This window comes from Hyla sarda, chromosome 3 (genome assembly GCF_029499605.1).
Source record: "Hyla sarda isolate aHylSar1 chromosome 3, aHylSar1.hap1, whole genome shotgun sequence".
NCBI lineage: Eukaryota > Metazoa > Chordata > Amphibia > Anura > Hylidae > Hyla > Hyla sarda.
In genome coordinates, this window is record NC_079191.1 from 116,269,123 (window position 1) to 116,296,994 (window position 27,872).

At 39.7% G+C, this 27,872-nt stretch overlaps 1 protein-coding gene across 3 annotated transcripts in view; it reads left to right on the forward strand.

The window, feature by feature from the left end:
• LOC130361648 (putative serine protease K12H4.7) overlaps positions 1 to 27,872 on the forward strand; it is an 87,466-nt gene that overhangs the window by 56,373 nt on the left and 3,221 nt on the right. For all 3 annotated transcript variants that reach the window (XM_056564891.1, XM_056564889.1, XM_056564892.1), the window contains exons 6-8: positions 932 to 1,133; positions 13,955 to 14,045; positions 23,350 to 23,558. In XM_056564891.1, coding sequence (XP_056420866.1) covers positions 932 to 1,133; positions 13,955 to 14,045; positions 23,350 to 23,558 — 502 coding nt within the window. The remainder of the gene's footprint in view (positions 1 to 931; positions 1,134 to 13,954; positions 14,046 to 23,349; positions 23,559 to 27,872) is intronic.

Consider the following 27,872-nt stretch of genomic DNA (forward strand, 5'->3'; position numbering starts at 1 on the left):
ATGTTTTTTGTCCTTTCCGTTGAGGAGTAAAAAATCCTGTGTGCCCCAAAAAAAGGACACCATTCGACATCTTAGTAAATAACACACGGGGGGGGGGGAGAAACAGAGGACATATAATAATTTTTTTTTTTTTTTTTTAAATCAACTGGTGCCAGAAAGTGAAACAGTTTTGTAAATTGCTATTTAAAAATCTTAATCATTCCAGTACTTATCAGCTGCTGTATGCTCCACAGGAAGTTCTTTTTTCTCTTTGAATTTCTTTGCTCTCTGCTGACACCTCTGTCCAAAGCAGGATAGGTTTGCTATGGGGATTTGCTCCTGCTCTGGACAGTACCTGACATGGACAGAGGTGTCAGCAAATAGCACTGTGGTCAGAAAATAAATAAATCAAACTTCCTGTGGAGTATACAGCAGCAGATAAATACTGAAAGGATAAAAAAAAAAATTAGTAATTTAAAAAATCTGTTTAACTTTCTGGCACCAGTTGATTTAAACAAAAAAAAATTTGTTTTCCACCTGAGGACCACTTTAACTGCCCTCACAATCCTATGTTGCTGTTATTATGGTGTTGTGATTGTTGGCCTGGATATAAAAAGATCATTGGCGCTTGCCTCAGAAACTGCTTTAATGCTACTACCGTATGTGTTTTTCACCAAAACTGTAAATCCTAGTCCATGTATCATCATTGTTCCCTAACTAAATGTCACTTTGATGTATCTAATTGTGATCATGTCTGGATGTGATATCTTAAACCTCCGTCTTCTTGGCTCTCATCTCATGACTACAATTCCCAGGTTTCCCTGATGGCCTAAGGCATGCAGGGAGTTGTAGTTCTGCAACAGCTGGATAGCCATAGATTAATGAATGTTTGATTTAAAATTGTTCATGCATACCATGATAGATTTGTACATATTTTGTTTCCATTTTAAAGGGTGTAAAGGGCGGAAATAAGACTATCCAGGTGGTGTGTGACATTATGTCCAATGAATCAATTGGTTCTCCATATGACAGATATGCGGAAGTTATCCGGAGCATTCTGAAAGCCCGAGAGGAAAAGTGCATTGAAGCAAGTTACCATCAATTTCTGCAAGACATGAGTGACATCCGCTGGGAAGGGTCAGCTTCATCAGGAGGTAAGCAGTGGGACAGTCTACCCTCCATTTTGGAAAACTAGCAAAGTATAAATAGTCCTTTTGCAATATGAATCTCTACAATTCCGTGGAAAGCTGTAAAAGATATAGTAGATTTCTGATATTCTTATGGCCCAAATTTTTCTTTTCCCCACCGACTGTGTCTGTACATTCCCTGTTATGAGTAGACTCACAAAAGTGTGCCTGGATTTTACATGTTAATCCCTACTCCAATGTGTGGCCTGTTTAACAAGTAACAAGTGTTCAGCGCTTTTAAAGGGGTACTCCACTGGAAAACTTTTTTTTTAATTAAATTTTTTTTTTAAATCAACTGGTGCCAGAAAGTTTAACAGATTTGTAAATGATAGATTATAACAGCGTTACTCAGAAATAGTTTTTTAATTCAGATTATAAAATATAAACATATAAAACAATAACACATTACACTGGCACTATCTTATGAAAATCTCACTGGGCCCTAGTGAGATATCCAAAATAAAATATAAAAAATAGAGATAAAAATAAATTAGTGTTCCAATGAGTCCATGAATCTGCAGATAAAAAAATAATAAAATCCGCAAAAGGTGTAGATGGATATTTGGTTTTGTGGCAGAATAATTTTGTAACATAAAGTCAAATGTAACAAAAAGTCAGTGATCAAAAATGAATGAATGATACAGAGTATCTCTCACCACTGCTTCTGGCTTGATGGTTTTTTTTGTGGATGGATCACAGCCTTGTGTTCCTCGTATGCCCCAATATGGTGAAGGGGGGCACTGGTTGATACGTCTCCCTTAGCAGCCCCATTGGCAGGGGGGCGCAAATAGATGTTGCGTACCGTGGGCTCCGTGGGCATGCAGCAGACTTCAGCGCTGGGGACCTCGTTTGCTAGCCGGCTTACTAAAGATTGCACTGGTCTGGCACTCCGGCAGGGGTGAGGTGACCAATCGGGGCGCCTGCTGCGGGTGTCACTCCCGCAACCCGCTCCGCCCCTCTTCCGGAGGACGTGAGCGGGTGTGGGACGTGCACCCCGGGTGCTGGGGACCCCGATCCCCGGCGTCAATGTTGGGATCGGGGCCCCAGGAGCGACGGCCGCGGCGGCGAGACGAGGTACTGATGTGATGCGGCTGGATCGTTGAAGGTGAGTGACAGCCTCCTGCTGTTGCTTAGCAACAGCTCCCAGCATGCAAAAAGGGCATGCTGGGAGCTGTAGTTATGCAACAGCAGGAGGCAGACCACCACAACTCCCAGCATGCCCTTATGGGCATGCTGGGACTTGTAGTTTTGCAACAGCTGGAGGCACATTTTTTCTATGGAAAAGTGTACCTTCTTCTGTTGTGTAACTACAACTCCCAGCTTGCACAAACAGCTAAAGTGCATGCTGGAAGTTGTAGTAGTGCATCTGTTGGTTGCATAACTACAACTCCCAGCATGCCCGTTGGCTGTCGGTGACTGCTGGGAGTTGTAGTTTTGCAACAGCTGAAGGCACACTGAGTTATGTAGCAAACCAGTGTGTCTCCAGCTGTTGCATAACTACAAGACCCAGCATGCCCTTCCGCTGTCCGTACATGCTGGGGGTTGTAGCTTTTGCAACAGCTGAAGGCACACTGGTTGCAAAACACTGAGTTTGTTACCAAACTCGGTGTTTCACAACCAGTGTGCCTCCAGCTGTTGCAAAACTACAACTCCCAGCATGCACTGATAGACCGTACATGCTGGGAGTTGTAGTTTTGCAACAGCTGGATGTCCCCCCCCCCCCCCCCCCCCAATGTGAACGTACAGGGTACACTCACATGGGGGGAGGATTACAGTAAGTATCCAGCTGCAAGTTTGAGCTTCGGAAATTTTCTGCCGCAGCTCAAACTGCCAGCGAGAAACTGCTGTGAACCCCCGCCCGTGCGACTGTACCCTAAAAACACTACACTACACTAACACACAATAAAATAAAAAGTAAAAAACACTACATATACACATACCCCTACACAGTCCCCCTCCCCAATAAAAAATTAAAAACGTCTGGTACGCCACTATTTCCAAAACGGAGCCTCCAGCTGTTGCAAAACTACTCCCAGTATTGCCAGATAGCCACTGACTGTCTAGGCATGCTGGGAGTTTTACAACAGCTGGAGGCACCCTGTTTGGGAATCACTGGCGTAGAATACCCCTATGTCCACCCCTATGCAAGTCCCTAATTTAGGCCTCAAATGCGCATGGCGCTCTCACTTTGGAGCCCTGTCGTATTTCAAGGCAACAGTTTAGGGCCACATATGGGGTATCGCCGTACTCGGGAGAAATTGTGTTACAAATTTTGGGTGGTATTTTCTGCTTTTACCCTTTTTAAAAATGTAAAATTTTTTGGAAAAGAGGCATTTTAGGTAAAAAAAAATTATTATTTTTTTTTACATATGCAAAAGTCGTGAAACACCTGTGGGGTATTAAGGTTCACTTAACCCCTTGTTACCTTCCCTGAGGGGTCTAGTTTCCAAAATGGTATGCCATGTGTTTATTTTTATTTTTTTTTTGCTGTTCTGGCACCATAGGGGCTTCCTAAATGCGGCATGCCCCCAGAGCAAAATTTGCTTTCAAAAAGCCAAATGTGACTCCTTCTCTTCTGAGACCTGTAGTGCGCCAGCAGAGCACTTTTCACCCCCATATGGGGTGTTTTCTGAATCTGGAGAAATTGGGCTTCAAATTTTTTTTTTTTTTTTTTCTGCTATTACCCTTTTTAAAAATGTAAAACTTTTGGGAAACCAAGCATTTTAGGGAATTTTTATTTTTATTTTTTTTTTTTTTTACATATGCAAAAATCGTCAATCACCTGTGGGGTATTAAGGTTTACTTTTCCCCTTGTTATGTTCCCTGAGTGGTCTAGTTTCCAAAATGGTATGCCATGTGTTTTTTTTTTTTTTTGCTGTTCTGGCACCATAGGGGCTTCCTAAATGTGACATGCCCCCCAAAAACCATTTGTTGCTCCTTCCCTTCTGAGCCCTCTACTGCGCCCGCCGAACAATAAACATAGACAAATGAGGTATGTGCTTACTCGAGAAAAATTGGGTTTCAAATACAAGTAAACATTTTCTCCTTTTTACCCCTTGCAAAAATTCAAAAATTGGGTCTACAAAAACATGCGAGTGTAAAAAATGAAGATTGTGAATTTTCTCCTTCACTTTGCTGCTATTCCTGTGAAACACCTAAAGGGTTAAAATGCTGACTGAATGTCATTTTGAATACTTTGGGGGGTGCAGTTTTTATAATGGGGTCTTTTATGGGGCATTTCTAATATGAAGACCCTTCAAATCCACTTCAAACCTGAACTGGTCCCTGAAAAAAAGCCAGTTTCAAAATTTTGTGGAAAATTGCTGCTGAACTTTGAAGCCCTCTGGTGTCTTCCAAAAGTAAAAACTCCTCAATTTTATGATGCAAACATAAAGTAGACATATTGTATATGTGAATAAAATTTTTTTATTTTGAATATCCATTTTCCTTACAAGCAGAGAGCTTCAAAGTTAGAAAAATGCTAAATTTTCAAATTTTTCATCAAATTTTGGGATTTTTCACCAAGAAAGGATGCAAGTTACCACAAAATTTTACCACTATGTTAAAGTAGAATATGTCACGAAAAAACAATCTCGGAATCATTGATTGATAACTAAAAGCATTCCAGAGTTATTAATGTTTAAAGTGACAGTGGTCAGAATTGCAAAAAATGGCTGAGTCCTTAAAGTGAAAAAGGGCTCAGTCCTTAAGGGGTTAAAACCATGCCAGTAATCAGGGACGCATGACGATAAAACAAAGATTAACTTATCAAAACAAGACCATAAATCGAAACACATGCAACAATACTACAATTGTTCAGTTTGGAATTGACCGAGGAGCATGTACACACAGTTCTGAACATCCATATCCTCAGCCTATGACTATTAGGAGCACAAGGGCTCACTAACACAGCTGTATCTGGGGGCTATGTTTCCTTTTTGTATTTATTTTCTCTTATGGAATTATGTCATTTAAAAAAAAAAAAAAAAAAATTATAAAGGTTTTCCTTCTTATGTACGGTAGTCTAAGCCCATTTTTTGCCAAAGAAATACACAAATGGTCTGTTCACATCAGGATTTGCCTCTCCATTGCACAAATATGCCCAACATCATGTCAAAATGGAATGCAAACCTGTGACCTCCTGTATGGGACCCCGGCTCGTAACAGACTCTGCCCTTTTAGAATGCATCTATGACTTACTTTCCTCTTAAAGGGGTACTCCGGTGAAAACCTTTTTTCTTTTAAATCAACTGGTGGCAGAAAGTTAAACATATTTGTAAATTATAAGAGAAAAAGGGGGGGGGGGTACCAAATGCCTCTAGACTAATACCATAAACTGGTACATGATGATGGAATTACAGAAAAAAAAAATAAATCGGACTGTGCTTCACTTTAAATGATGTACAAATTTAATATAAAAAATATTACAAATGAGACATAAAATAAATAATGCAAATCTAATACATAAATGCCTCCTACCACAGGGCCCTTGTGGGGAGGTATGATATTTGAATACAAAGCATATATTAAAAATTTAAAAATATAGCATGTGAATTACGTTCTACCGCTATCCCAATATATTGCAAACCGACATAGTGTACTTTTGTGCGGTACACTCCGTTCTCATGTGATTTAGAACAGTTCACAAAGTGATATAGTTACCAACTCCTAAGGGTAGTTTTGGCTGGACGTCCGAGAAATGGATATGTGAGGGCTGTGTCCAGCGCTAGCGTGCGCATACGGTGACGGGCCCGGATGCCACAGGCCAAAAAAGGTCACCGGTCACGGAGTAATTTGCAGGCTCGATGGCAGATGTAATGGAGGCTGTATCCAGCGCTGGCATGCGCTTGCGGTGACGGGCCCGGTTGCCGCAGGCCGAAGAGAAGTCACCGGTCACGGAGTGGCTCCGGAGGTGGAGATGTACTCCGAGATAGATGGATCTTGCTCCGGAAACAAGGAAAGGAAAGCCTCGTGGAAAATCTCTCGGCGTCTGGTGGAATGGCGGATGAATTACAGCCAGGTGTAGAATCAGCAGATGATGGAGTTGTGTCGGAGGTAAGTAATGGCGATTTGTGGATTGCGGTGGTCATGCGGTAAATATTTCTTTCTCTAGACGCGTTTCAGGGTACTTTATAAATGACCCTTTCCTCAGTAGAGATATCTTTAAAAGTGAAGCTCAAAGTCCTTTTATACATGTTACAGGTGTGTTTCTGTTTAGATCTTCCGCAAATAGCGGAATGGAACGGGAAACATGGGGTTGTTTCATCTTGATAAAGCAGTGTTCACATTTAGAATCAGTATATATGCGTTCTTATTTAAATATAGTATTATATATATTATAAACATTGGAATGGTACGTATAGCACACAGTAAGATGTACAGATAGAGTATATAATACTGAAATAGAGATATTGATCAAAATAAAAAAATAATAAAAAGGAATAAAAAAAAAAAAAAAAATAATAATAATAAATATGAAAATAAAAAATAAAAATAATAATAAAAATAAGGATGATAATAATATAAAAAAATAGAAGTAGAAATAAATGAAAATGAAAATAAGATTAAAAATAAAAATAAAATAAAGAAAAGCAAAAAATAAGTGCATAAGTAAAATAAAATGCTATAGATTTACATAAAAATAATTAGCGTACAGGAAGGTTGAAGGATGGCCAGTCACGCAGAACAAAAATAGAGTGGGTCCGACCCCTCCATGGGGGCCCCCAAGTAGAAAAGGGGGCCTCCATGGGGAGAGCGGGACACACTCTACAGAAATCCAAAAAGTTCAAAATTCGAGTTCAGGCCATTCAGCTCTAGAGAATTAAATTCATAAATCTTCTGACTTTCAGCCTTAGACATTTTAACAATGAAGCTGCCTCCTCTCCAATCTTTCTTAATAGTTTGTAAGCCTGTGTAGAAGAAGGTAGTAATTTCTTTATTATGAAATTTTGCAAAATGGGCTGATAGAGGGTGTTTTAGGTTTCCATTTTTTATGTTTGTTAAGTGTTCAGCAATTCTAGTCTTTAATGGTCTTTTTGTTCTCCCAATGTATTGTTTCATACATCCACACTGTATCAAATATAGTACTCCACTTGTGTGGCACGAAATGTGTTCTTTAATGGTCCATTAAAAGTCAGTAGTACATGGTGAAATTTCTGTCGTTTTTTTAGGGCCCTTCACTTTCATACAGTTGGTGCATATTCCACATCTAAAAAAGCCTTTTGTGTTTAGCCACGTCTCAGACATATTATGAATTTTTATGGGTGGTTTTATACTTGGTGCAATCGTTATCCCCAAATTGGGGGCCTTTTTATATACAATAGGGGCTCGGTCTGGCAGCAATCGTCCTATATCCTTATCTTGTTTAACCATATACCAGTGCTTATTGATGATTTGTTCAATTTTTTTATATTCATAATTATAAGGTAAAATTAATTTAATTGAATGTTCAGTGGGTATAGTGTCATTATCTTTTGGTGTAAAAAATGTGGTTCTATCTAGAAGTTTAACATGATTAAGGTACTGGGTTAAAAGTGTGTCCGGATAATTTTTGTCTTTGAAAAGGGAAGTCATATCTTCTGCTTCTTCCAAAAAAGTATTGTTCGATGTACAGTTACGTTTTAAACGGCGAAACTGTCCTTTAGGGATATTTGTAAGCCAACTAGACAGGTGGCAACTTGTATAGTCAATATAACTGTTTTTCGTAGTAGGTTTCTTATAAGTATTACAATTTAATCTAGTTTTATCCGGACTCACTTTGATCTCTAAGTCAAGAAAGGTGATAGATTGTGTGCTAATGTGTGAGGTAAAGTTGAGAAAGTGACTATTAGTGTTTAAATTGTTAATAAATAATTCTAAATCTGTGCAGGACCCATCCCAAATTAAAATAATATCATCGATATAACGTCTCCAGAGCACCAGATTTGCGCCAAGGTGGGGGGTGATGGTATCCTCTTCCCAAGATGCCATAAACAAATTAGCATAACTTGGCGCAAATCTGGTGCCCATCGCGGTACCGATTAACTGTAAAAAATAATCACCATTAAAGTAGAAATAATTGTGAGTAAGAATGAAATTAATAGCTATGAGGATAAATTCAATCTGTGGGGGTTTGTGATTGTGTTTGAGTAAAAATTTCTGAGTTGCTGCCAGACCTAAATTGTGACGTATATTTGTAATATATTTGTATATTTGTAATCTCTGCGCGACAGGACATTCTCCAACCTTTTGAAAAATTCTATAAAACCAGATGAAGGTATAGATTTACAGACAATTCAAAATTTCAAAAGGTTGGAGAATGTCCTGTCGCGCAGATTAAGAAATCAGTGGGAAATCAAAAGTTTGTCCCACCTACTAGAGAGAGACCATATCCCAAAAGGTCTATATCTAAACAAAACCCCTGCGGGGGACTTAGAAAGTGAACAGTTTAATTCCAAATGGGATAAAACTCTCAAAGAATATTCTAAGGGACTGGTCAGATTGGTCATAGAAAGAAGAAAAGAACTTATAGTCACCCAAGACAATGAAATCAATCAAATCAAAATACTACTAGACCAATATGACCAATCCCCGGAATATCTTAAACAACAAGAATATTTATGCAAAAAATTGGATAGATTAGAAGAAGAAATTATCAGTAGAAAAACAAAAAAACTCTCATGGCAAACCACGATTAAACCTTCTAGATCAGTCACATCAGAGAAAGTAACCACTTACAATATCAATACTCAGAACAGATATGCCCCTTTGACAGAGAAAAAACATTTTTTTGGGGAAGAACACCCTCAGACCAATCTCAATTACACACAAAACCCTTCTCCATACACCAGAAAGAAATATCCTCCTTATACCAACCATCACCAATCTCATTACACTTATCAAACACAACACTACTCCCCCAAGTGGAGAAAATACCCACAATCTCCATACAGACACAATCAGCACCAAACATACCGACCACAACCAACAGGACCAACACAGAGAACACAGACAGTAACAGTGGAGATGCATCCCATACCTGGGAAAAACCACATAGAACCAATTGCAACACCGAACCCCCCCAAAAAAAGAGGACACGAAGAAAATTTAGAACTAGAAAATCTATCACAACCACCTCAGAAAATAGGAAAGACACATCCACACCAATAGACAATGTTATTATTAATTTAAGCAATCATACTCTAACTCCTGCCCAGACTAAATTGTTGAATAAGGGCTTAAAATTTGCTCCATCTTATCCTTTAAAAAAATTCGACACATATGTCGGTCTTGAAAAATTTATCAGAACTATTTGTTTAAAAAAATACTTCATTAAACACCCTTTTCAATATGAATCCAAACCTACGGAATTTGTACTCACGAATCTTAAACCACAATCTTGGTTCTATCCCAAAAATATGATGGGTCCAGATATTGTGACTTTTAAAAATCTAGTAGAAAAAGATATTAGACAACTAAAATACAGCCACAAACAAAAATCTAATATCAATTTTGCAGAAAAGAAAGCAATTCAAGAACTACAGGCCAATAATGAAATCACAATACGTCCCGCCGACAAGGGGGGGGGGGGTATTGTGATTTTAAATACAAAAGACTATATAAATGAATGTCAAAGACAGTTGAGTGATGGTACGACATATAAAAAATTAACAAAGGATCCCACTGCAGAATACAGTGCCCAATTATTAAATATCTGTAAAAAAAAAAGCTTTAGAGGAAGATATCCTCAATGATAACGAATATAAATTCATCTTGAGCACTCATGAGAGACTTCCTGTTTTTTATTGTCTACCCAAGACACATAAGAGCTTAATTAGCCCTCCGGGTAGACCTATCATATCTGGGATTGGGTCTATGTCTATGACCCAATATGTAGACAAATTTTTACAAGATATAGTACAAAGTACCAAATCTTATATTAAAGATACCACCCAAATTGTCAAAATTATTGAATCATTTAACTGGTCTGATAATCATATTTTAGCCACTCTGGATGTATCATCTCTCTATACAAATATACGTCACAATTTAGGTCTGGCAGCAACTCAGAAATTTTTACTCAAACACAATCACAAACCCCCACAGATTGAATTTATCCTCATAGCTATTAATTTCATTCTTACTCACAATTATTTCTACTTTAATGGTGATTATTTTTTACAGTTAATCGGTACCGCGATGGGCACCAGATTTGCGCCAAGTTATGCTAATTTGTTTATGGCATCTTGGGAAGAGGATACCATCACCCCCCACCTTGGCGCAAATCTGGTGCTCTGGAGACGTTATATCGATGATATTATTTTAATTTGGGATGGGTCCTGCACAGATTTAGAATTATTTATTAACAATTTAAACACTAATAGTCACTTTCTCAACTTTACCTCACACATTAGCACACAATCTATCACCTTTCTTGACTTAGAGATCAAAGTGAGTCCGGATAAAACTAGATTAAATTGTAATACTTATAAGAAACCTACTACGAAAAACAGTTATATTGACTATACAAGTTGCCACCTGTCTAGTTGGCTTACAAATATCCCTAAAGGACAGTTTCGCCGTTTAAAACGTAACTGTACATCGAACAATACTTTTTTGGAAGAAGCAGAAGATATGACTTCCCTTTTCAAAGACAAAAATTATCCGGACACACTTTTAACCCAGTCCCTTAATCATGTTAAACTTCTAGATAGAACCACATTTTTTACACCAAAAGATAATGACACTATACCCACTGAACATTCAATTAAATTAATTTTACCTTATAATTATGAATATAAAAAAATTGAACAAATCATCAATAAGCACTGGTATATGGTTAAACAAGATAAGGATATAGGACGATTGCTGCCAGACCGAGCCCCTATTGTATATAAAAAGGCCCCCAATTTGGGGATAACGATTGCACCAAGTATAAAACCACCCATAAAAATTCATAATATGTCTGAGACGTGGCTAAACACAAAAGGCTTTTTTAGATGTGGAATATGCCCCAACTGTATGAAAGTGAAGGGCCCTAAAAAAACGACAGAAATTTCATCATGTACTACTGACTTTAAATGGACCATTAAAGAACACATTTCGTGCCACACAAGTGGAGTACTATATTTGATACAGTGTGGATGTATGAAACAATACATTGGGAGAACAAAAAGACCATTAAAGACTAGAATTGCTGAACACTTAACAAACATAAAAAATGGAAACCTAAAACACCCTCTATCAGCCCATTTTGCAAAATTTCATAATAAAGAAATTACTACCTTCTTCTACACAGGCTTACAAACTATTAAGAAAGATTGGAGAGGAGGCAGCTTCATTGTTAAAATGTCTAAGGCTGAAAGTCAGAAGATTTATGAATTTAATTCTCTAGAGCCGAATGGCCTGAACTCGAATTTTGAACTTTTTGGATTTCTGTAGAGTGTGTCTCGCTCTCCCCATGGAGGCCCCCTTTTCTACTTGGGGGGCCCCCATGGAGGGGTCGGACCCACTCTATTTTTGTTCTGCGTGACTGGCCATCCTTCAACCTTCCTGTACACTAATTATTTTTATGTAAATCTATAGCATTTTATTTTACTTATGCACTTATTTTTTGCTTTTCTTTATTTTATTTTTATTTTTAATCTTATTTTCATTTTCATTTATTTCTACTTCTATTTTTTTATATTATTATCATCCTTATTTTTATTATTATTTTTATTTTTTATTTTCATATTTATTATTTATTTTTTTTTATTTTTTATTCCTTTTTATTATTTTTTTTGATCAATATCTCTATTTCAGTATTATATACTCTATCTGTACATCTTACTGTGTGCTATACGTACCATTCCAATGTTTATAATATATATAATACTATATTTAAATAAGAACGCATATATACTGATTCTAAATGTGAACACTGCTTTATCAAGATGAAACAACCCCATGTTTCCCGTTCCATTCCGCTATTTGCGGAAGATCTAAACAGAAACACACCTGTAACATGTATAAAAGGACTTTGAGCTTCACTTTTAAAGATATCTCTACTGAGGAAAGGGTCATGTATAAAGTACCCTGAAACGCGTCTAGAGAAAGAAATATTTACCGCATGACCACCGCAATCCACAAATCGCCATTACTTACCTCCGACACAACTCCATCATCTGCTGATTCTACACCTGGCTGTAATTCATCCGCCATTCCACCAGACGCCGAGAGATTTTCCACGAGGCTTTCCTTTCCTTGTTTCCGGAGCAAGATCCATCTATCTCGGAGTACATCTCCACCTCCGGAGCCACTCCGTGACCGGTGACTTCTCTTCGGCCTGCGGCAACCGGGCCCGTCACCGCAAGCGCATGCCAGCGCTGGATACAGCCTCCATTACATCTGCCATCGAGCCTGCAAATTACTCCGTGACCGGTGACCTTTTTTGGCCTGTGGCATCCGGGCCCGTCACCGTATGCGCACGCTAGCGCTGGACACAGCCCTCACATATCCATTTCTCGGACGTCCAGCCAAAACTACCCTTAGGAGTTGGTAACTATATCACTTTGTGAACTGTTCTAAATCACATGAGAACGGAGTGTACCGCACAAAAGTACACTATGTCGGTTTGCAATATATTGGGATAGCGGTAGAACGTAATTCACATGCTATATTTTTAAATTTTTAATATATGCTTTGTATTCAAATATCATACCTCCCCACAAGGGCCCTGTGGTAGGAGGCATTTATGTATTAGATTTGCATTATTTATTTTATGTCTCATTTGTAATATTTTTTATATTAAATTTGTACATCATTTAAAGTGAAGCACAGTCCGATTTTTTTTTTTTTTTCTGTAATTCCATCATCATGTACCAGTTTATGGTACTAGTCTAGAGGCATTTGGTACCCCCCCCTTTTTCTCTTATATATTATTTTGTACTAGTATTTTTTGGTGTAAATACTTTCCATTTAGCCTCGATTAATTTATATTGTGAGCTGCACATACCCCAATTTTTTTTATATTTGTAAATTACTTCTATTAAAAAATCTTAATCCTTCCAGTACTTATTAGCTGCTGAATGCTACAGAGGAAATTCCTTTCTTTTTGGAACACTGATGACATCACAAGCACAGTGCTCTCTGCTGACATCTCTGTCCATTTTAGCAACCGTGCATAGCAGATGTATAGCAGATGTATGCTAAGGGCAGCATGGTGGCTCAGTGGTTAGCACTGCTGCCTTGCAGTGCAGGGGACTTGGGTTCAAATCCCACTGAGGACAACAATAAATAAAGCATTATTATTATTATTATAACATCAGCAGAGAGAACTGTGCTCGTGATGTCATCAGAGAGCATTCCAAAAAGAAAATAATTTCCTCTGTAGTATTCAGCAGCTAATAAGTACAGGAAGGATTAAGATTTTTTAATAGAAGTAATTTACAAATAGGTTTAACTTTCTGCCACCAGTTGATTTAAAAGAAAAAAGGTTTTCACCGGAGTACCCCTTAAAGTAGAACATACACAGATATGTATTTTCTCATAGGAATCAAAACTTACAGGTTTTCCCTCGATAGATTTAGCTGTAAGTAGTAGCACACAGCTGAAAAGTGAATCCACGGTTTTGTCTTACTACAGTATTTGTGAACTGCCATGTGGTTGTCATTACTAATGTTATTTTAGTTGGGCTAAAAGGAAGTATTCGCTGCCAAGTATACACTAAGATGAAACGTTCTCATGCATCTGACTTTTACACTGCTGCATATGTCCATCCAGTTAGTATGGTCTTCTAGCAATATATTTAAGTCTCCTGTCTCTTTTAGGTAGACAATGGATGTACCAGACGTGCACAGAATTTGGATATTTTCAGTCTTCAGATTCCATTTCACAACCGTTTTCTGGGTTTCCTTTAAGGTAACATTTATTAATATAAAAAAAAATAAAAAAAAAAATAAAAAAAAAAATAATCCAATATATTGGGTGCTTTGCACAGAACAATATATAACTTGCCAAAGCCTCACCCAAATGGCCACGCCATTTTAAAATGTACATGTAGCCATCTTTTATTTTCTTGCATTTACATGCAAAAAACATTTTGCAGAGAATAGTCTTTACCTCTCTTAGATCTTTTAATGACTACTATTGCAAGAAAAGGTCAGAATATGTAGGACCCTAAGCACTTTAAAGGGAACCTGTCAACTTAAAAGTTTGGTCCAATCTGCACTCTCCCTTTTTAAAAGGGGTAATCATTGTTAAATACAAGGGCCTACAGCAACCAACCAGATTGCTTCTTTCATTTTTAAAAAGGCTATTGAAAAATAAAAGTAATCTGGTTGCTATTGGCAACTGGTCAACTTTTCATCTACACAAGTTTTGATAACTCTCCTCCTGTGCTTTTAAAGGGCACCTGTCGTACTGAGAATGCAGTCCATGTTCTAGACCAGGAGGGGCTGAGCAGATCTAGAACATGATGGACAGCATTCTCCGTACGATGGGTTCCGTATAAAAACATAGCCTCTTGTAATTGACAATAATTACCCCTTTTTAAAATGGAGAACGCAGATAGACTTAAAGGAGAAGTCCCATGCCTAATAGTACAGAAAAACTTATCCCCGATCTGCAAGATAGAGTATAAGTTTTAGATAACGGGGGTTCAACAACTGTGGCCACCTGCGATCTCCTGTACAAAGCTCTCTCCCCCAGAGTTGCGCGTCATGCCCCCCCCCCCCCCCCCCCCCCGCACATAGCGATCTAAAACTTATCCCCTATCCATTTAAAAAAAAAATTTTTGTACTTCTAGGCATGGGACGACTTTATGATAAATGTAGTATTCCTGTATACTTTGACAATGTAAGCTTAAATCTTCCAGTCTGAAGTTGAGCCAAATTTATCACAGTACACAGTAGAAGAGAATGCAGGAGTTGGTACGATCAGCTGGTTCCAATATATATGTGTGTGCAGACAGAAGTATCTTGCAGCACAGACTGCTACACATTACCCTGCAGTGGTGCTCTGCTTCAAAGCATCAAACATCCAAACAGGTAATGGCAAAGAAGAAAGTTGCAGCACTTACCAGGTATCTAATAGTCCATGAAGCAAGGGCCGATTGAAGTGCCATTGTGCAGCTAAACTGCCCTTGCCCACGTCCTGCACACCTTGCCATGTGTATGCTCTCCTGAAATTAGAATATATTAGACTTTCAAATACCTGGTGAGTGCTGCAACTTTCTTCTTTACTATTACAAATTGATCACAGTACCTCTGCATGATAAATCGGTTTGTCAGTATCCTCAAGAATTTTAGAGGCATTTTAGGGTTTGGAGTCATATTTTTGAAGTCCTAAAGGCAGATATAAAAAAAGATCCCTCTCTCCATTCATCATGCCCACCCACAATGCATATGCCCACAGCTCTCCCCCCTTCAAAGCTCCTTAAAAATGTTTTTGACATGTCATAGAGGTGTGTCAAATGTTTTGATCGGCTGGAGCTTGAGTGGTCAGTCCCTAACTGATCGCTAAAACAAGTGGGAAGAGAAGCACGCATCTGAGAATCGGGAGGCAATGCACTTGGCGTGCACTTTTCCTGGCTTGTTCTAGTGATCAGTTGGGGTCTGAACACCTAGACCCTGACTGATCAAAAGTAAGTTTTTGAAAGTGACAGTGCCCATTTAAGTACATAGGACTAAAGTAGATTAAAAATAATTGTAACCTGACCAGAGAGAGAGTAAAGGGGTACTCTCGTGGAAGAATTTATTTTTTTCTTCATATCAACTGGCTTCAGAAAGTTAAACTGATTTTGTAAATTACTTCTATTAACCCCTTAAGGACCCATGACGTATGCATACATCATCACACCCTGGGTCTTAAGGACCCATGACGTATGCATATCTCATGGTCTTTTCCTGGTCTCCGCCGCTCACCCGGCGGAGATCGGAAGCGGATCCCTGCTGAAATCAGCAGGGATCCAGGGCAAACGCCGAGGGGGGCCATGTAGGCCCCTCATGTCGGCGATCGCTGCAAATCGCAAGGGAAATCGCCCTTGCGATCTGCGGCGATACCAGGATGATCGGCTCTCTGGGACCCAACCGCCCGGTAATTTCGCATGATCCCGGCTGTCACAGACAGCCAGGACCATGCTAACGTATAGGAGTGAGGTGGCAAGCCTGCCACCTCCTCCTATACCCTGCGATCTGTCGGTTAGTTAACCGACCAATCGCAGGGGGGGGGGGCGGTTACTTCTTCCCGTCCTGCCCGGCCCCTGGAAGTCCGGAGAGGACGGGAGGAACACCGAAGGATGCGGCGGGGGACAGGGGAGTGCTGTGGCCCGGCCCCGGTACTTGCCTCATCCCTGAAGACCCGGATCCCGGCGATGAAGATGGCGGTGAGTTCCTCTTCAGCCGTGGTCGGGCACTTTACAGACCGTAAAGCGACATGCATTGCTGTATTGGGACCCTGTATACTACAACTCCCAGCAGGCCCAGCCAGCCCTTGGCATCTGGGCATGCTGGGAGTTGCAGTTTTGCAACATCTGGAGGTCCGCAGTTTTGGGACCACTGTGCCCTTCCAGATGTTGCAAAACTACACATCCTCAGCATGCCCTTACTGTCCAGGCATGCTGGGAGTTGTAGTTCTGCAACATCTGAAGGGCCAGATGTTACAGAACTACAACTCCCAGCATGCCTGGACAGTTTTTTTCATACTGGGAATTGTAGTTTTGCAACATCTGAAAGGGCACAGATTGGGAACCACTGTATTAGTGGTCTGCAAACTGTAGTCCTACAGATGTTGCAAACTAGAACTCCAAGCATGCTGGGAGTTGTAGTTTGGCAACATCTGGCTCTAAAGATGTTGCCGAACTACTACTTCCAGCATGCCTGAGAATGTTTGGGAGTTGTGGTTTTGCAACAACAGGAGGCACACTGGTTGGGAAACATTGTCTGTTTCCTAACTCAGTGTTTCCCAACCCGTGTGCCTCCAGCTGTTGCAAAACTATAACTACCAGCATGCACTGATAGACTGTGCATGCTGGGAGTTGTAGTTTTGCAACAGTTGGAGGTCCCCCCCCCCCCCCCTGTGAATGTACAGGGTACATTCACATGGGCAGGGGCTTACAGTGAGTATCAGGCTGCAAGTTTGCGATGCAGCAAATTTTGCACGGCAGCTCAAACTCACAGCGGGAAACTCACTGTAACCCCACGCCCCTGTGACTGTACCCTAAAAACACTACACTACACTAACACAAAATAAAATAAAAAGTAAAAAACACTACATATACACATACCCCTACACGGCCCCCCTCCCCTCCCCAAAAAAATGAAAAACATCTGGTACGCCACTGTTTTCAAAATGGAGCCTCCAGCTGTTACAAAACAACTCCCAGTATTTCTGGACAGCCGTTGACTGTCCAAGCATGCTGGGAGTTTTGCAACAGCTGGAGGCACCCTGTTTGGGAATCACTGGCGTAGAATACCCCTATGTCCACCCCTATGCAAATCCCTAATTCATGCCTCAAATGCGCATGGCGCTCTCACTTTGGAGCCCTGTCGTATTTCAAGGCAACAGTTTAGGGTCACATATGGGGTATCGCCGTACCCGGGAGAAATTGCCTTACAAATTTTGGGGGGCTTTTTCTCCTTTCACCCCTTATGAAAAGGTGAAGTTGGGGTCTACACCAGCATGTTAGTGTAAAAAAATAAATTTTTTACACTAACATGCTGGTGTTGCCCTATACTTTTCATTTTGACAAGAGGTAAAAGGGGAAAAAAGCCCCTCAAAATTTGTAACGCAATTTCTCCCGACTACGGAGATACCCCATATGTGGGCGCAAAGTGCTCTGGGGGCGCACAACAAGGCCCAGAAGGGAGAGTGCACCATGTACATTTGAGGTGATTTGCACAGGGGTGGCTGATTGTTACAGCGGTTTTGACAAACGCAAAAAAAAAAAAAAAAAAAAAAAAAACACGTGACCCCATTTCGGAAACTACACCCCTCACGGAATGTAATGAGGGGTGCAGTGATAATTTACACCCCACTGGTGTCTGACAGATCTTTGGAACAGTGGGCTGTGCAAATTAAACACTTTGTACAGCCCACTGTTCCAAAGATCTGACAGACACCAGTGGGGGGTAAATGCTCACTGTACCCCTTGTTACGTTCCACAAGGGGTCTAGTTTCCAAAATGGTATGCCATGTGGGGGTTATTTTGCTGTTCTGGCACCATAGGGGCTTCCTAAATGCGACATGCCCCCCCGAGCAAAATTTGCTCTCAAAAAGAAGAATATGACTCCTTCTCTTCGGAGCATTGTAGTTCGCCCGTAGTATGCTTCAGGTCAACTTATGTGGTACCTCCATACTCAGAAGAGATGGGGTTACACATTTTGGGGGTATTTTCTGCTATTAACCCTTGCAAAAATTTTAAATTTTGGGGGGGGAAACACAATTTTAGTGCAAAAAAAATTTTTTTTACGTATGCAAAAGTCGCGAAACCCCTGTGGGGTATTAAGGCTCACTTTTTTTATTCCTTGCTACAATCCTCAAGGGGTCTAGTTTCCAAAATGGTATGGAATGTGGGTATTTTTTGCTGTCCTGGCACCATAGGGGCTTCCTAAATGCGACATGCCTTCGAGCAAAATTTGCTCTCAAAAAGCCAAATATGACTCCTTCTCTTCTGAGCATTGTAGTTCGCCCGTAGTGCACTTCAGGTCAACTTATGGGGTACCTCCATACTCAGAAGAGATGGGGTTACAAATTTTGGGGGGTATTTTCTGCTATTAAACCTTGCAAAAATGTGAAATTTGGGGGGAAACACACATTTATTGAAATTTTTTAATTTTTTTTTTTACATATGCAAAAGTCGTGAAACACCTGTGGGGTATTAAGGCTCACTTTATTCCTTGTTACGTTCCTCAAGGGGTCTAGTTTCCAAAATGGTATGTCATGTGTTTTTTTTTTTTCCTGTTCTGGCACCATAGGGGCTTCCTAAATACAACATGCCCCCCAAAAACCATTTCAGAAAAAACATACGCTCCAAAATCCCCTTGTCACTCCTTACCTTCTGAGCCCTCTACTGTGCCCGCCGAACACTTTACATAGACATATGAGGTATGTGCTTACTCGAGAGCAATTGGGCTACAAATAGATGTATACATTTTCTCCTTTTAACCCCTTGTAAAAATTCAAAAATTGGGTCTACAAGAACATGCGAGTGTAAAAAATGAAGATTGTGAATTTTCTCCTTCACTTTGCTGCTATTCCTGTGAAACCCCTAAAGGGTTAAAACGCTTACTGAATGTAATTTTGAATACTTTGGGGGGTGCAGTTTTTATAATGGGGTAATTTATGGGGTATTTCTAAGATGAAGACCCTTCAAATCCACTTCAAACCTGAACTGGTCCCTGAAAAATTGTGATTTTGGAAATTTTATGAAAAATTGGAAAATTGCTGCTGAACTTTGAAGCCCTCTGGTGTCTTCCAAAAGTAAAAACACGTAAATTTTATTATGCAAATATAAAGTAGACATATTGTATATGTGAATAAAAAAAATATTTGGAATATCCATTTTCCTTACAAGCAGAGAGCTTCAAAGTTAGAAAAAAATGCAAAATTTTCAAATTTTTCATCAAATTTGGGGATTTTTCACCAAGAAAGGATGCAAGTTACCAAAAAATTTTACCACTATGTTAAAGTAGAATATGTCACAAAAAAAACAATCTTTGAATCAGAATGATAACTAAAAGCATCCCAGAGTTATTAATGTTTAAAGTGATAGTGGTCAGATGTGCAAAAAAATGGCCGGGTCCTAAGGTGTAAAATGGCTGGGTCCTTAAGAGGTAAAAAAAATCTTAAACCTTCCAGTACTTATCAGCTGCTGTATAATACAGAGGAAAGTGAGTTGTTGTTTTCCGTCTGATTAAAGTGTTCTCTGCTGCCACCTCTGTCTGTGTCAGGAACTGTCCAGAGTGGGAGCAAATCCCCATAGCAAACCTATCCTGCTCTGGACAGTTCCTGACATGGATAGAGGTGTCAGCAGAGAGCACTGTGGTCAGACTGGAAAGAACTACTTGACTTCCTGTGGAGAATACAGCAGCTGATAAGTACTGGAAGGGTTAAGATTTTTTAATTGGAGTAATTTACAAATCTGTTTAACTTTCTGGCACCAGTTGATTTGAAAAAAAAAATGTTTTTCCACTGGAGTACCCCTTTAAAATGGGACTGCCCCCACCCCATATTCTTATTCTTTGTTATCCCACAGTTCTAAAATTTTAATGTAGAAATGCTGTGGCTAGTTGAAGTAAGTTTCAGGGTAGTTGCATTATCCTCACGTTTGTTATGTCAGCATTTGAGCGTGTGTCAGGAACAGTAAAATCCAATAGTGGACAGTTTTTTTTTATTTTTATTTTTTATAACTGTTTATTTGAGTTTTAAGAATTTTACAAGATAACAAGTAAAATTAAAATTAAAAATTAAAAATGGAAGGAGAAAGCAACACTTACACCCATTTGATGAATCATATCAAAAAGAGAAAACGCTGGTATATTAACTAGGTGTTTCCTCAGGGATTTGAGAATAATACATTGGTAAAAAAAAAAAAAAAAAAATTGTGGACAGTTTTAAATTCCCATAAGACTTACTGCATTTGCACCCTCCTAATAGGGGACACTCCCAATAACTGATGCAGACACACCAAAACATTTCCAATAGGGGACAAAACACTCTCAATAGGGGACAACCAGGCTTATGTGATGGCCCTACCTTGTACACAGACCCGCTGTCAGGGGGGTACAGCCAATACCCCAGTAAGGGCCCAGGGGGCCCAGGCCCCCACTGCACACCTCCCTGCAGTGGCCCCAGCACAGAAGCAGAAGACCACTGTTTAAACACAGGTCTCCTGCTTCTGTATGTCTGCCAGCCACATCACTCACCCTCCCTCCTTCCCTGATACCCCCCCCCCCCCCACCTGCCGTGACGCTTTATTCTCCCTGTGCCAAATAATCCCCCCTTTAGAACTCCTATGCCATATAATTTCCTCTTGATCGCCCCCCCAAGTGCTATTTCATTCTCCCTTTATTACCCTCTGTGCAAATTCATCACCCCCTGTTTACCAACCCCTATGCCATTTGATTCCCCCTTTATCCCCTTGTGCCACTTTATAAAGAGAGGGGTGATGAATTTGCACAGAGTGTAATAAAGGGGGAATTAAATGGTGGGTATACTTGCAACTATCATCTTGCAAGAGGTCTAGCTCCCCCATTCCCATGATTATATAAAAGACAACCTAAAATTAAACAGGTTATTAAAAAAACAAAAAAAAAAATGTTTAAATGCATACTTTAAAAAAATGAGGTGATAAATTTCCCTTAACAGTTCAGTACTGTCTGCAGGTGTTGACAACCACCTGACTCCCGTGAGAGTATTTATAGGAGCGTAGACTAGATTTTACAGATCTCAGAGATACATTTTGCATTATTTCCAACAGAACAGGAATAAATGCCAGGGATGTCTCAGGACTGCTCCCTATGACTAGATGGATTTGCGGTTTGCATCCATATTCTCGTTATATCATAATGGTTTTCTCATTTCTTAGATTGTGGAAGTAACCACTTGTACACTGATATTGTAGAAGACCTTATTGGTTATAATGTGGTTTTTATGTTTGCTTGGTAATGACTTCAGTGTATTAGTTCTTTATGTAATATTTGGGTGGACCCTGCCAGCAGAGGGCCAGTGGGCATGAACAGTATATGGGCACTTGTTCTTGAAATGCTCCGCACAATTGTAAAACTATTGAATTCATACGCTCAGTCACACACATGCAGTCAAGTAGAAATATATTTTTAAAGGCTGTGGACACCTTTGACATTGAAACAATTTTCTATACATATGTTATGGTAATTTACTTGAGTGAAAACATTCCCCTATGTATCTGCAATTTTCTTTCCTTTTTATTCCTTTTCAGACCTCTGATATTTGCAGACAGCTTTTAGCATTAAATCTGGTGTTGGTGTGTGCTCCTAGTACTTCATATTTGATGTTCGGTCTGTCTGTGCTTTGATTGAGCTTTGCTTTTTCTCTACAATTGCACAACGTGTATGAAATTGCATCCTGCAAACTGCTCTATGTGTGCTTTCCTCCTTACCTGCATTCTGTATGAGCTGTCCTTTGTGTTATTTTCCATCCCTCAGTGCCCCTGAAACACTGAGAAGGTAGGGTGAAGCGGAGAGTTGTCAGAAGAAAACACACAGCTTTCTGAGAGTTAGCCAGATGAAGACTTAGAGATGGCCGAGACATGAGTTCACCACCAGGAGGCCTTCTCTTTACCACCCCCCCATCCCCCCCGGAAAAAAAAACTCACTGATTGTGGGTTGGCCACAGCATTTATAAATAGAATGGAAATGAGGCACATATTTACCAACACTGCTAAACAAAGGGTCTAAAGGTTATGGTACTTGCCACCATCTGACTCCTATTGGGCAAATCCGCCCTTGAACCACCCAAACTAGTTATCATTTTAGTTGACCGCCTGCTGTGGCTTTGAATGTAAAAAATTTCACCAGCATAAATGCAAAAAAAAATCACTAAGGGTAAACTCAGGGGTCAAGTCCTCGGGGGAAAAAAGGAGGGAACTCACCCAAGCTGTCCACTCAAGGACTGGTCCTGCTAATATGGACTGTGTTCCTGCTGTGGAAAAAGTGCAGGAACTCAGTTCCCACAAGTTCCTGCAGGACTTGAGCCAAGGGTAGACTGCAAGCACAAACCCCACATAACAGATGTGAGAAAGCAAGGAAGAGTGGTAAAACCTCTGGGCCGCTGAAGGAGAAGGGAGGGATCAGGAGATTGGTGCAGCCTATTAGGTACACGGGTGGGGCTGAAGAAGAGCGAGAAAGACGACGTGTAATAAAATCATTACAGCTAAATTCATGGAGACTCAGATTTTCATTTCCCAGATTCCATGGACAATAAGAAAATAAAAAATGTCAACTAGAAAAATCAATATAGACTGGTAATAAAATGATTTGAAGCTATGGATAAGAATATTGGAACTCTGTATGATGTAAAGATATATTAACAAATTAATAATCACAGAATTTTAACCTATTTAGATAAAAGGAAAATTTGGACATTCAAAAAAACAGAGACAAAGCTTCAGTACATATTGTGATCTAGCATAACCTTTAAATGTTAACGCTTGTTCATAAGACGTTGTGTTTCTGTTCTTTTGCAGTTACCATGTTCAGCAATGTACTGACGTATATGGGAAGGGTTTCACTTTACCTGTGGTCAATGGGGCAGTTGAGCAAACTAATGAAAATTATGGAGGTCTCAATGTCCAAAGCAGCAGAATCATTTTTCCAAATGGCTTGATTGATCCATGGCATGCGCTGGGGATCAAGATGAATCTTAGCAGCGATCTCATCGCCTTCCCAATGCAAGGTAATTTTCTTTTCTTTATAATTTATGTCAATGTGATCTTCTTAATAAAAAAAAATATTTAAAATGGACTACAATAAATCTTGTCTACACCGCTCCTCTTTGGGAATGACTGAAACTTTTCAGAATAGTTACATTAAATTTTCTCATGCTAATAGTTTTTAAATCATGTCTATAAATGTACACTGGTCCTTTCCATGGAAGTGGCCTAGCCCTTTTTAAAGGGGCAAACCATTAACCCTACTTTGTAATTCTAGGTTAATAGTGGGTAGACAGTCATCGGAGATTTGCTATAAAGAGTGGACCTGGCATGTCTACTTGTTATATGTTCAGCTCTTTCATTTCAGTTGGCACAGTGTAATACTTCATTTACGCCTGTGGAGGCACTATAGGAAAATTTTAAGCCCAGCCCAGTTCATCCACAGATTACAGCTGACTGTGGGAGGTCATAGAAGTGGATCTGTCTATTGTTTGGGGACACTTCTTACATAACGTGGGACTTTTATTTAATAAAGCTTATGTACTGCAAAAAAATCTGCTTGTTCATTTTCTATATGCAGTGAATTTTAACCTATGAGTGAAATGTATGGTGACATTTTTCAACAAATCTGTGACATGTGGTTTTACCTTTTTAGGTATACTTCACGCACATTTTTTATTTTGTGGCATAAAAATAGCCTTGCAAAATAACTGTGTAGCATCTCATGCATTTGTTTCTTCTTTCAGCTTTTTTTTTTTTTTTAAGGTAACTTATTTTCAGTACTTTTTTGTGTGACATTGTAGATCTGTCCAAATGCAATGGTGTCCGCTCTCCTCCAGAGGCAGATCCCCAACACACCTGTGCTTCCACGGACCCACCACCCCGGCTTCAACAGCGTGTGAGAAGGAAGGATTGTCCGGCACCAGGTATGCTCTAAAAGATCACTTTTATTCATGCCATAGCAAGGAAACAGACATCACAGGACTGTAGTAATCTGACGCGTTTCGCTCTCTCTTGAGCTTAAACGTAGACCTACGTTTAAGCTCAAGAGAGCGAAACGCGTCAGATTACTACAGTTCTGTGATGTCTGTTTCCTTGCTATGGCATGAATAAAAGTGATCTTTAAGAGCATACCTGGTGCCAGAAAATCCTTCCTTCTCATTGTAGATCTGTGATTTAAAAATCAAATCATATGGTTTTATGGATGACTAATTTGCAATGTTTAAAAATTGCCGTACAAAATACACCAAAAATACTTCTTTTTAAGCAGATAGACATCCACTTTCAGAGTTTTAAACATGACTCATGTTTTATCACCCAGGTTGAAGAAATATGTCATGTTCATTTTATTATCCTTACTCACGTCCCGGGAGCTGTGCAGTTCCTATAGGGATATTCTCCCATCATGCACAGCTCCCGGGATGTGACATCATCATTGAGCAGTTAGGCAGACAGAAAACTTCAGAAGCTAATAACTATTGGAAGGATTAAGATTTTTTAATAGAAGTAATTTACAAATCTGTTTAACTTTCCGGAGCCAGTTGAGATGTATATCTATATCTATATCTCTATAGTTTTGCCTGAAATACCCCTTTAAGATGGTATTACATGCCAGACAGATTAGCAAGGATTTATCCTGAAACATCTGAATGGTGTTGGAGGAACTGTGGAGCGAAGGGCACATTGTACCACATCTTATGGGATTGCCCACACATTAGGCCTTTTTGGACTGCCTTCTCCGCATTACTGAGGACAGTTTTGGGGGACAGTATACCCTGGTCACCACAATCGGCCCTTTTATTCCTTGACCTTTCCTCTTTATCCAAATCCACACGGGACTTATACTGCATAATGTGCATAATAGCTAAAATAGCGTTAGTGTGTCACTGGAAATCTAGTACTGTGCCATCGATTGAGTTGGTGATAAATAAGATTAACACCACTTACTCTTTTGAGAAAATCATAGCACTAGGATCCAATACCTTTTTTAAAGCCTTCCAAAAAAGATGGGGTAGCTGGATTATGGCCTCACATTGTATAGATATTTTAATTTGTGTATCACCAATTAGAGATGTTTGCATTCTGTCAGGGCTGTTCACCAAAATCGCTACACCGCTAGTGTATTGTTTCATAATCGCTCTGTACACATCCTGGAGTACACACACCATTCCTATGTATCATTAGTCATCTTTTTCCTATAGGATTAGGCCTGATATTTACTTATAACAAACAACCACAATTTGAGTTTAATTTCTTTTTATTGTTCTTGATACATGAAAGAAAGTTACATTTGTATTACACATTTCCTGCATGTGTGGATGCATCACATGATGCAGTCTGTCTTGTTAAATATTTTGAAAAACTTTTAATAAATATTATTTACAAAAAAAACTATCTCGGAATCAGAATAATCGGTAAAAGCATCCCAGAGTTATTAATGCATAAAGTGACAGTGGTCAGAATTGCAAAAAAAGGCTTAGTCCTTAAGGTGAAAAAGGGCTCAGTCCTTAAGGGGTTAAGCTTAAAGGGGTACTCCGGTGGAAAACTTTTTTTTATTTATTTTTATCAACTGGTGTCAGAAAGTTAAACAGATTTGTAAATTACTTCTATTAAAAAAATCTTAATTCTTCCAGTACTTATTAGCTGCTGAATGCTACAGAGGAAATTATTTTCTTTTTGGAACATAGTGCTCTCTGCTGAATCACAAGCACAGTGCTTTCTGCTGCCATCTCTGTCTATTTTACGAACTGACCAGAGCAGCATATGTTTACTACGGGGATTTTCTCCTACTCTGCTGACATCTCTGTCCATTATAAGAACTGTCCAGAGAGCACTATGCTAGTGATGTCAACAGAGAGCTCTGTGTTCCAAAAATAAAAGAATTTCCTCTGTAGTATTCAGCAGCTAATAAGTACTGGAAGGAATAAGATTTTTTAATAGACCTAATTTACAAATCTGTTTAACTTTCTGGCACCAGTTGATAAAAAAAAAAATAATAATAATAATCTTTCCACCGGAGTACCCTTTTAAAGGTAAAACATTCTTTCGTTTCCGCACATTTTATTTTTTGCGCCATAATTGGTTACAGCTGTAAAGTGATGTGCCAGTCTCTACAGCCCAAAAAATTACAGAAAATACATCCCAGACAGCCTCCTGCTGTTGCTTAGCAACAGCTCCCAGCATGCAAAAAGGGCATGCTGGGAGCTGTAGTTAGGCAATAGCAGGAGGCAGACCACCACAACTCCCAGCATTCCCTTATGGGCATGCTGGGACTTGTAGTTTTGCAACAGCTGAAGGCACACTGAGTTAAGTAGCAAACCAGTTTGTCTCCAGCTGTTGCATAACTACAATCCCCAGCATCCCCAGTAAAAGTAGTATGCCTCCAGCTGTTGCATAACTACAAGACCCAGCATACCCTTCCGCTGTCCGTACGTGCTGGGGGTTGTAGCTTTTGCAACAGCTGAAGGCACACTGGTTGCAAAACACTGAGTTTGTTACCAAACTCAGTGTTTCACAACCAGTGTGCCTCCAGCTGTTGCAAAACTACAACTCTCAGCATGCACTGATAGACCATACATGCTGGAAGTTGTAGTTTTGCAACAGCTGGATGTTCCCCCCCCCCCCCCTCCACAATGTGAATGTACAGGGCACACTCACATGGGCGGAGGATTACAGTAAGTATCCGGCTGCAAGTTTGAGGTGCGGCAAATTTTCTGCCGCAGCTCAAACTGCCAGCGAGAAACTACTGTGAACCCCCGCCCGTGCGACTGTACCCTAAAAACACTACATTACACTAACACACAATAAAATAAAAAGTAAAAAACACTACATATACACATACCCCTACACAGCCCCCCTCCCCTCCCCAATAAAAATGAAAAACGTCTGGTACGCCACTGTTTCCAAAACTGAGCCTCCAGCTGTTGCAAAACAACTACTCCCAGTATTGCCAGATAGCCTTTGACTGTCTAGGCATGCTGGGAGTTTAACAGCTGGAGGCACCCTGTTAGGGGTATTCTACGCCAGTGATTCCCAATGTCCACCCCTATGCAAGTCCCCAATTTAGGCCTCAAATGCGCATGGCGCTCTCACTTTGGAGCCCTGTCGTATTTCAAGGCAACAGTTTAGGGCCACATATGGGGTATCGCCGTACTCGGAGAAATTGCCTAACAAATTTGGGGGGGTATTTTCTGCTATTACCCTTTTTAAAAATGTAAAATTTTTGGGAAAACAAGCATTTTAGGTAAAAAATTTATATATATATTTTTTTTTTTTTTACATATTCAAAAGTTGTGAATCACCTGTGGGGTATTAAGGTTCACTTTACCCCTTGTTAC